Genomic DNA, 10,957 nt, shown 5'->3' with positions numbered 1-10,957 from the left:
GAGGAACAAAAAAACAAAGCCAGTGTTGGACTGCTGGGAATACAGTTCTCATGGCAGGGTAAGCTACTGTCACATGCATGGCTTGTGCACATTTCTCTAAGCAAAGTTTATATTTAGGGAACAGAAAAACAACTCTCTGCTAGAAATGTATATGAGATGACATTTTATTATTATGCACAATTTGTACCATTCACAGCTTACTGGTCTGTAGTCTTAGAATGTAGTGGATATGTACAGAAGCAAACTTAAATGACTTTGCATTGACAATGAAAATAAATCACATTTTAATGTTAAATCACACTATTCATTGCATCTCAGTAGACATAGAGGGTACAAAATAAACAATAATAATTCTCATATACTGAGAGCTCAAGGGTCTCCCACCCACATTTCCTGACTTACATCTAAACTAAGTGCCTGCCTTTAAGCTGAAGCCAAAAAGCCACCAACAAAGTAACTACAAAAAAGCAAGGGAGAGGAAGGAAGGGGGGCAGAGGGAAGAGAGAGAGAAGTAAACAGCTGACGCAGCCAAAGGTTTCACTTCCACAGATGTTGCCTTCCCCCCCCCCCCCCCGCAGCCTTTGAAAAGAAATAAATAGTATCACTAACTGTATTTTATATTTCAAGACATACTTTACCTCTTTTAAAATAAGTGGAAAGAAAACCAACAGAATTGAAATTTACTTAGTCACTTAGTATTCCATTACTTTCTTGAATTACTAACACACTCAACATTTTAGTCTTTAAAGCTATCCATTCCACTGATGTTTCTTGGACAGAAAAGTAATGAAATAATCAGAAGAGAGCAAAGACAGCTGAGTAGCTAACAATACAGTGGTTTAATTTGCATGTATTTACAACACAGATTTTACATATTTTTATCACAGCTTTGCTGTTGGGTTTTTGTTATGGGTTTTTTCTTTTTATGGCAAAAAGATAGAAAGTCTAGTAGTTTCACAGAAAGTTCATAAGGTAATAATGCCACAGTCTTAAAGTACACACTTCAGCCAGGTTTCACCACTCCGCGTCTCCAATAGCTTTTGCAAAAACATGGTCTTTACCCTCAAAGGACATCACTCCATCTTTTAAGTAGAACTTCCATTTGTTTTTACTTCGGTGTATCTGACAAAAGAAATAAACCAATGTCCGCCCCCAATAAAATATATATTAGATCATATATGGAAAAACGTGTTTTTAAGCACAACTTAGTTTACAAAACTTTTTACTTTAAAATCTTGATAGCCCAAAACATGTTAAATACTTCCACTAAACACAGCACAAATCATCAGTAGAGGCAGTAGATTTCAGTTGTTTATAATGAATTCTCTGCCCTCTCAAGGGAACAACCTCCTGAATCTTAGCACACACACCCCACCCCCCCCCCAAAAAAAAGCCAAAAAACCCCAAAACCAAAGGTAGTTGTGTGTCAGCTCAACATTAGTGTATCAGTCCCAAACTACACTGCACCTTGGTAACAAGTATGGCTTAACTGAAATGCAGCAGGTTTTCTTTTCCCTTACTCATGGCAAAGCAACATCGCTTGCACAGGGACATTAGGATAAGGCTAAAGCAGGAAAACTTTGCTCAAAGGCAAATACTGCCATACAAAACTGAGAATGGGACAGTCATTTTGCCTACAGCATTCTTTTATACAAAAGAAGGTGATTTAATAGATAACTGTTTCCACCTACTTTCTACTAGACCTATGTTTTATTAAATCTATAGGAAAGGCGGAAGTTACCAATGCCTACCCCTAATTTCTGTAACTTGATTTCTAATAACATCTGATCTTGAATTTCCTATATACATGCCCAGTGCTGAACATTATAGCAGTTTTTAAATTTTTTCAACCAATTTTTCAGCTCACTACAGACAAAACTTGCTATAGATAATGATATCCACTGCCTATAGCATCTGCAACAAACTAAGTTATGAAGCTTCAAAACTTTGTGTACCTTTTCAATACAACACAGACACTGTGGCTCAATTTCAGATGCATTTTCAACACATATCCCTATAACTACATTTTCCAAAATAACTAGCTTTGAAACACTCAATCTGTTACACTTTACTGAAGACAATTTTCTTAGAAGCTGTGTCCTAAAACACAGACACCATTAAGGTAGGCCCAGCTGAACACACACACGAAGTTATCATTAGTCACTTTTGAAAGAACAAACACCAAAGCACATTCTTAAGCAAACTGCAGACAGATTTTTCCATATTTGTTTCAAAATAAGACATGTACTTTGTTATGTCAACTTTTAAACTACCTACATATAAGCATCCTAAACCATACCAGAGTTAGAAGTAGTTCATTTGATCCTAAAGAGTTCAAAATATGTTGAATTTTAAACATTAAAATGGAGGACAAAACTGCCCTTAACAACTCTTTTGCTTTTCAGACACAACAGAATTCTCGTAGGAATCTCTCTCAGGAAGCACTTCAAAGACAAAAAATACAAAAGAAAGTACACCACACTCCTCTTTCTGTCATGCATTTCAAAAGGCTTATTTCATGGCTGAAAATGCATACATATATCCATGGAGCTGTTGCCATTACTTAAAAGTTAAGGAAATGCATAAGCTTTTACAGCTTTACAAATCTTAATTTTGCAATACTTGGTTCCTTTTCCTTCAGCAGGCCATTATGAACCTGTTGATTACCCTCATTTCAGAAAACAGCAGGTAGGTCTTCAGACTATTGTCCGCTAAACACGTAATTTAAACACTCAATTATTACAGCATTAGATTTTCTTTAAAAGGTACTGACAGTAGACCAGACATGGATTTGCTGAAGATATTATTTAGAATGATTAAGGAACAACGACAAAACTATATACTGTACCTTGTCATACTGACAAACTATCACATTGTCGGTGTCAAACAAGTCTGGAGTGTCCTGTTCACTGACATCATCACCAGAATTTAAGGGATCCTAGAGATTAAAATTGTTTTATACATTCTTTCAGAATAGCATTGAATATACTTGACATTAAACACACCTAGAACAGTAAAGGTTACCAGTGCAAAAATCAAGACCTAGAGACCATGTTGTGCTAAGCTCTTTTTAAGCATCCTTACATGCTTATGTTCTCAAAAACACCACCCTAAACAAAAACACAGGTAAAAAAGCAAGACTGCTAACTGACAAAGCTGACCCAGTAACTGGAATACTAATCAACTGGTACTTATTTGAAGTCCAGATGCTATAAGCTGATTCTCTTGTGAATCTCTGGAACCCAAAATTGCACATCTTTAAGAAAAGCCTTTTCCTAGGAAACGTTAAGTATTAGATTCACATTGTTCTGTTCTCTCTCTAATTCCCTGTGGTCCTTCAGAAGAAAAAGAAACCTAGATTCGTATCCCAATCTCACTTAAATAAAAAGCCAAACTCCATTCCACTGAGGCCAGGGTTTCACCACAGAACTTTAATTCTGGTAGTTAAAGTACTTTAATTCATCCAATAAACAAACAACTTCACAACACCTCTTTCATTTGTTCACGCACCTCATAATGAGTTCTTGAGTGATTTCTCAGTAGTACCTCCTATCTCAAGAGGTATGTAACTTAACTATGCATTCCCTGCATTAAACTTATCAGGAATGTTCTGGGTCCAAAAATTCAACAGTCAAGATAGATAAACTATTGTAATGTGCTTCACAAGGCTTAAAAGTAAATTACCTCCTCAACTATATCTATTTGGGGCTCTCCATTATCACCATCACTGCTGCTAGACTCCGTGTTTGAAATACTGCCACATTCTTCGTCATCATCATCCTCATCCTCCAGAACTTTTAGATCCTCTGATTCAATAATGCCAATGAATTCATTCTCTTCCCTATCTCTTGTATGTGGTATTTCTTCCTTGGGAGACTCATCACCAGTTCCATCTAGCTGAATTATGCCTTCAATGTCATTGCAGATATCCTCCTCTGATCGTAAATTAGATTCCATCTGCTCAGTAGGTTCCATCTGACAGGAATAAAAGAGACTAGAGACAGCTCGTGAATTAAACCACATAGCTTTCATTGTTCAGTACAAAGCCTGAGATTTTTGTTTACTAAAGCAACAAGATTGGGGCACTAAAATTAGAGTTTCATGTCCTGGCCTACTTGTAAACTCTGAGTACATATGCAAATCTTGTTCTTACACCTAACCTTAAATGGAATCCATGCCAAATATTCCTCAGCAATATAGAAAGACATTCTCTTAGACTTTCCTTTTAATACTATTGTACTCAAACAACTTCTTAAGAAAAAGATGACCAAGTTGACCTTTAGAATTTCTATTGCAAAAAAACTCCAAAAACAAAACAAACACTCCCTCCCTCCCAGAAAAAGGAAACAAGCTACTCCCCAATCCCCCAAAATAGCATTTTTCATTTTAAATAAAAGCCAAGATTAACTCATCCTTCTCCCTCAACTAAAAATGCTTTGTTTAGTTAAGGTATAAAAAGCTGGCAGTAAATATTTCAGTACTTCAAGTTACTGTTCATAAAAGCTCTGTAATTCCTAAACAGGAGCATAAAAGGGCTTTAAGCTTTCAGCCATCTTCGGTTTCTCGTTAAATCTTTATAGTAGCACTTAATTCTCATCCACATACGCTTTCTAGTTCAAGAAAATAACACTTTGTTGTGACCTTCCATTCCTACTACAGGCAGTCTTCACCATCCTGCCATCAAAGTTCAGATGAGGAACATAACGTGCCTCCTATTTATAGTAATTTGTCATTACTGTCATTAAATTTGCATTTAATAAGTTTGCCTCAATCACATATAAGCACTACAACTCAAAGTCAGCAAGCCAGCCTGAACTTAGAACATCTGGAAATAATTTCTGGAACAAAAATTAGATGAGGTCAGGAAAGTGGCTTATTAATTAAAATCATTCAAGTTTTCCAAACAGCTCTAGCTGAATTCTAGCTTGCTCGGGATTCTTTCCCAAGGAATTACATTTCCTTCCAGCAGTTTTTCACTTATCAAATCTTTCATACTAATATGCATTCTCAATGCAAGTGAAATACCCTTCACGCATTACAAGTTAAAACTAATCCCAGCTGACATTGCAAAAGCACTTTGCCCACTACTGGCCAGTATCCACATGCAGATGCAGTGTCAGAATGACATGGAAGTTCTCAAAGGGTCGTTCAAGTCTGCTCAGTCACAAAAAAAAGAAAACTATTATCTCCTAAAACAGTCAATAAGTCTAAGAATACATTATATCTATCCATTACACTTGTAGCATTTTTTAGATTGACATTCTCTTCAGTCCCAGTAGTTCAGCAATATTTGTAACAAATTTTTAATGTAAAAATAAGCAGTCAGCTACTGCTATTAAAATCAAGCTCAAAAATTAACTCTAAAATAATTTTTATTATTATAATTTAGAGGTGCTACTTGTCACTTACAGCTGCGTTTGATCACATCTCTTATGACACTTCCAACAACTATCTCCAATGGATGTATTTTCACCAGCTGAGAAATAAAAGGCCTTACCTTTTCAGAGGAAGCAATGCTGTCCTGATCCTTCACAACAGTATTACCATCTAATCCTTTGCCCATAATAATCAGGTCAATTATATCATCAGACACCTGCTGTTGCATCGGCTCCTGAGGCTCAGTGTCTAACTGCCCCTCCACATCCAGCTGTACACTGCTTGAGATGTTTGCCAAGGATTCAGCAGGAGAAAACCCTCCAGAGGATTCTGGAGTAAACACAGCTGTATGAAGATTGCCGTGCTGGGATTTTTCTGTTGAGTCTGCATGCTGATTCAACACTGAATTAGTTGCAAGTTGCTGCTGACTCACAGAAGGTTGCTGGACCAACAGAGTATTGGCAGAGTACTCCAGGTTGGTTTTTTCCATGATGTTTGGTTGAAATACCACAGTCTGTTGGACAGCAGTCTCCTGAGGTTGCAATGTTTCAGCAACTGTCTGGGCAGAAGACGCATTCACCTGTGCAACACTGGCAATGTTGGCTTGCAGAACTGAAGGTTGCCCAAGGGGCTGAAATACCTGCTGAACAGGATGATGTAGAATACTTGCATCTCCTGGGGCCTGTGTAACCATAACAGGCACATTAACCTTATAAAGTTGCCCTATGAAGAGAAGAGTTGAAAACTGCTTCAGGAGGTTAAACTACAGGTTCATCCAGGCTACTGTCCTGTTACCACTAATAACCAATAGCAAATACTCAGGCAAACTATGAGAAACAGGATGTTTACAAAGCAGTGATTTCCCCAAGCACAATTTCAGCCTTTGAAAGTTAAGCCTTCAGAGGCTTTTTGAGTCAGCTTCCATCTAGACCATCATGTTTAATATCCATTTATGGGTTTGGATTTAAAAATAAAAATCCTGTTTTAAATTTGTTTCCATGTAATTTCAGAAACTAAGGAATACAAGATGAAACAGTAAACTATTCCATATCTACAGGCACAGTTCACGCCTTTAAGGACATTTAGGTATCCCCTCTAAAAAGACCTGCTAGTTTAGTTTAGAAAAAAAAAGACTCCTAGTTTACCTATCCTCTCATTGTATGAAAACCACTCCAAATACTGAATCCTTAAAGTTATTACCACTGTTAGAATTAAGATGCTAGAATTAAGATGCCAGAGCTAAGTTCCCAATTGAATTTAATTGTTCTCTTCCCCACACACATTCAGAGACAGACTCACTGATACCAGCGTATAGGACTCAAAACCGCAGGAATTATACATGAAATACATATCTAGTGACATTAGTTCTCAAAGAACAGCTGTGAGGAAAGAGTCAATCTTCCACTCATCACACTACAAGCAGTGCAAGAACATTTTTGTACAAGCAGTACAGGCAATTTTATCAGCAAAAGAGTGTGAGCAAAAAGGTTAATGGATGGTTGGATTTTATTTGAATAAGAAATCAATTTGATTCTGAAGCACCGGAATGTCTTTATCTTTTTAAAACATGGAAGATTGTCCCTCATATAGGAGAAGGAGATACTGACGTCTGGACTGACAAAGGAACATATTTGAAAGCAGTTGTAAAAAAAAAAAATTGCATCACCTGCCAGCCCATGTTAACTGATCTCGCAACCGTACACAACTGACACACTAACTAATCAATGTAATTACTTCCCCATGCAGCAACTGCAAACACAAATTACAAAGGAAGAGGAGGATAACTGGCTCTACCCACCTATACTTTAAGCTCACATTTGTTTTATCTACTGTACTCGGGGACCATCTTTCAATATCCACATACAGTCAATGCACTGTAACATTTTACATCTCCTCTTTAATCTTACCAGATGCTGTCTGTAGCGTCACTCCAGCTGGAACATGTATAGGATAAGCAATACCCGAAGGGAGAGTAAGAGTTGCACCTGCTCGTGAAGCACCCTAGATACACAAGAGCTTTATTAAGAAATAGTGCATACTTTATCTCCTACAGCTCTAAATGTCACATGTAACACATCCAGATGAAAATGAACGAGGGCCTTTTTGTGATCATCTTTACTGAAGAGTTGCTTCAGACTTTCAAGATTTACACAGGTAAAGAGTATTCTGTATTGACAGGATCATGTCTTGCCCTAAGTGTTTCCTATTTTCCAGTTATCACATTCCCTTTTCGTTAACAGAACACTTTTCTGTACCCCCTCAATGTACACACCATCCAGAAAGGTATTTTTCCACTCAAAGCCACTTTTACTTAAGCTTATGTATAACTCGAGACAGCAGACTCCTTGGCTAGGCCTATGAAGTCACTTCACGATCTCTTTTTCTCCTGGAAAGCAAAGAGTTGGATGTAAGCCTCCCTTTCAAACTAGCTGTTCAGGAAATCCAAATTTTAAGTCGGGAAACTTGCATGTACACAAACACCTTCCCAATATTATATTTCAGCTTGGCAAGCTAGTTAGCTTGAGCCTCAGGAAGCACTCAATAAGTTCATCAAGCTCTGACAATTAAAACCCCCTCCCCAAACAAGTTTTACCATATCCAGAGTTCAGAATCTGTCAACTCCAGAAACACTTTCTTCGGGATGATATCTATGCCTTACAGCTAATGCTGTTCCCAGCTTCACTAGTACTAGCATTTCCCAACCATGCATTATTTTAACACCCAGTAATAATTAAAAAAAAATAAAATCTGCAGACATGCATTTCCGCTACACTTCCATCCTATGGGCTAAATACATGCAGCCATGTCTTCTACCACACTTCTGGCTGCACTGCTTGCAAAACCAACTGGTAGATCCCCATCCTTTCTCACGACTCAAACAGAAACAGCAAAGTTACAGCTCTCCGTCTTTAGATTCTTAACTTTTGTATGGTTTTCATTAAAAAAAAAAAAAGGGGGTGGGAGCTAGAAATAACACCACTGAGTTTCTTCAGCTGTTGATTTTCTCTCAGCAGAACTGCTCCCTTGCCTACCACAGCATATTGGACAGATGAAACTGTTATGAGAAATGCTACATTTTTTGGTCCCTAAATACTGTCCCCTAAAGCATCTAGACATGGAAAGTATTTAATACTTGCCTCCCCTTAAGCGTATTAACAACTGACAAACTTAAGTCATTTAGAATTCAGAATAATCAAAACAGAAATAACATGTCACTACAGCTACATACCAGGTCTGCTGCTGTGAAATGCTGAAAACCTCTGCCAGTTGGGATGACTAAAGAAGCTATTAAAAAAAAAAAAGCTACTTTACAAAAAAACATTAATTTCTTGGACACAGTAGATCTTTCAGCAATTTACAGCAAGCACCGCTGAAATTAAAGCAATCTAGCTTCAGTTCATACTCATTAGATCAAACAAACAAGTGAGCACATCTAGATAAGGCTCTAAAATATATTCCCCCTTTATGTTGCTTCAAGCTTATGCTCTACTCAGGGGGGAGGGGTTATACCCTGAATTTATAAAACTCACATTTTGCTAAAAGCTGGTCTTTGAGATTTTTTTGTTGTTTTAAAAATACCTCTGTTTAACTATTTGAACTGTTTAAGTTGCACTGTAAAAATTGAGCATGCCATTTCTATTTATTACATCAACTAGACTGTTTTGCCTGAGAATTGCCCTTGCAAAAGTTAGGAATAACATGGTAAAGGTCATTAAATATAAAGTCTCCAATAGCAAACAAACCCAAAAGTATATTCCCTTTAACCACATGGAATAAATAAAACACCTGCCTCCAAAGCCAGCCCATTCAACTATGAAGACTGTAAAAAAAACAACAAAGAGTGCCTGCCCAACCTTCAACTGCACTACGACACAGACTCATTAAACCACTTCAAATAGTTTTTGTCCTTTGTGGGGAAAGGCCCCAACGGCCTCTCACATTGGGAGAAGCCTCAGCTGAGCATTACACCCCACCATAACATTACCATAGTGGTTAGCTGGATTTAATTAGGAAGAATAAGTCCTGATGTCAGACTCAGTGAGAAAGTCAAGTACTTCTGCGCAACAGGAATACCGCTTTTAGGAAAACTAACTGAAAGACAAAGCAAAAAACTCCCCAAACCTCCCACTCTTCCACTTGAGCAAGGCCTTACATTTTAACAAGCGCAGAACCAGATTAAACTCCAACATGACACCAGAGCTGCATGGCACAAACATGCCATATAACCTTGGCACACATCATGCCACACATAAAAGGGGAAATGAAAGCTTAACCCTACTCATAATCTGCAACTGAAGGGCTACACTTCCAGACTGCAGGCAAGAAGGCTAAAATTCTCTTCATGTTTTGCTACTGGAAATAAGCAGCAGATCAAGAGTATGTAGACATAATTGCGTTAGTTTATCAAAGTTTAATTCATCCTTTACTGATCGAATTCTGTTTTCAAATAATTACTGTTCCCCATCATGCTAGAGATATATGTAAGCATCGCAAACCAAGATTGTTGCAGCACCTTCAAGTCTTCCAAAAAGATTCTTGAATCCCTGAGCTATTCTTAAATCACATCTGTTGTGTTCTACAACATCTGACCTGCTGAAGCCTGCAGAACGTGGTGAAAATTGTGCGGCAACTGCAGGGTAAACTGTGGAGAATGGTGGCTATGTCTGAAGAAGCCTTCTGTTGCTTTAGACTGCATCACCTTGGTTTCCCAAAGCTGCAGAAAGATTATTAAGGTCAATAGATATCAGTTTTTAAAATAAACCACATCTACAATGATAATCAGGTATTCTTAGTTTTTCCAGGAGTAAACGGACTGATTCTATCCAATAAACATGGTAACAATCACTACTGAATGTTCTTCCAGCAGCCCAATACATCATTCGCAGGATATTCGTTTAGGGGAAAAGTTTGCATGGCTTGGAATGCAAAGAAACAGACATCTCAAAAGAAAAAAATATACACAACTTCTATTAATGTCAGGGGACCCAACAAACCTGCTTCAAGTCTTTCAGAACCTGTTCCTCTAAACCCTCTTCTGCAAAAAGTTCCCGCACACCTTCAATGACATCTTCAATAATGGACTTGTATAGCTTAGGCTACGTAAAAAAACCCAAAATATTTTCAAGTTAAAATGAACATTAAGTCACTTGAAATGATAGCGCAAAGTCTAATCTCACTGCATAAACTACCGTAACAAATTGCACAGCATGAATAGATCAGTGTAATAAACTGAATACCCTGTCAAGTGCAAAGGTCTGCAAGTCCACTCATTCTTTTAAATCTGACCTCCTTGGGAACAGACATCCCTGGAAAAATACTGGATTTGAGCCTCAAATTATTGGTTTCTGTGGGCTGCAGAAACGCTTAAGAAAATCCTAGAAGCATTACAAAAACAATTGCTGTGCTGTATTTTGAAATAAGCATGTCTATAGTGTCATTGCCCGTAACTTAAAGACCAACCAACAATACAAGCTACTAAAAATGCCATGTGCCAATTCTATCAGAAGCATAATGCAAGTAACCTGCAAAAAATAACAGGTTTTTTTTTCTTTGTGGTAATAGTCTGATGCTATAGAGTAGT

At 37.6% G+C, this 10,957-nt stretch overlaps 1 protein-coding gene across 1 annotated transcript in view; it reads right to left on the bottom strand.

The window, feature by feature from the left end:
• Window positions 1-202: 202 nt before the first annotated feature.
• The window catches only part of STON1 (stonin 1), a 47,524-nt gene continuing 36,769 nt past the window's right edge, over window positions 203-10,957 (bottom strand). Inside the window, exons 4-11 of the mRNA XM_064446450.1 lie at window positions 10,371-10,472; window positions 9,967-10,090; window positions 8,606-8,661; window positions 7,284-7,377; window positions 5,498-6,099; window positions 3,685-3,975; window positions 2,849-2,938; window positions 203-1,122 (exon numbers count right to left, since the gene is read on the bottom strand). Coding sequence (XP_064302520.1) covers window positions 1,015-1,122; window positions 2,849-2,938; window positions 3,685-3,975; window positions 5,498-6,099; window positions 7,284-7,377; window positions 8,606-8,661; window positions 9,967-10,090; window positions 10,371-10,472 — 1,467 coding nt within the window. The 3' untranslated portion in view covers window positions 203-1,014. The remainder of the gene's footprint in view (window positions 1,123-2,848; window positions 2,939-3,684; window positions 3,976-5,497; window positions 6,100-7,283; window positions 7,378-8,605; window positions 8,662-9,966; window positions 10,091-10,370; window positions 10,473-10,957) is intronic.

This window comes from Phalacrocorax carbo, chromosome 3 (assembly GCF_963921805.1).
Source record: "Phalacrocorax carbo chromosome 3, bPhaCar2.1, whole genome shotgun sequence".
Taxonomy (NCBI): Eukaryota; Metazoa; Chordata; class Aves; order Suliformes; family Phalacrocoracidae; genus Phalacrocorax; species Phalacrocorax carbo.
The sequence above is the reverse complement of the archived record's forward strand: the minus strand, read 5'-3'. Positions and strand labels throughout refer to the sequence as shown.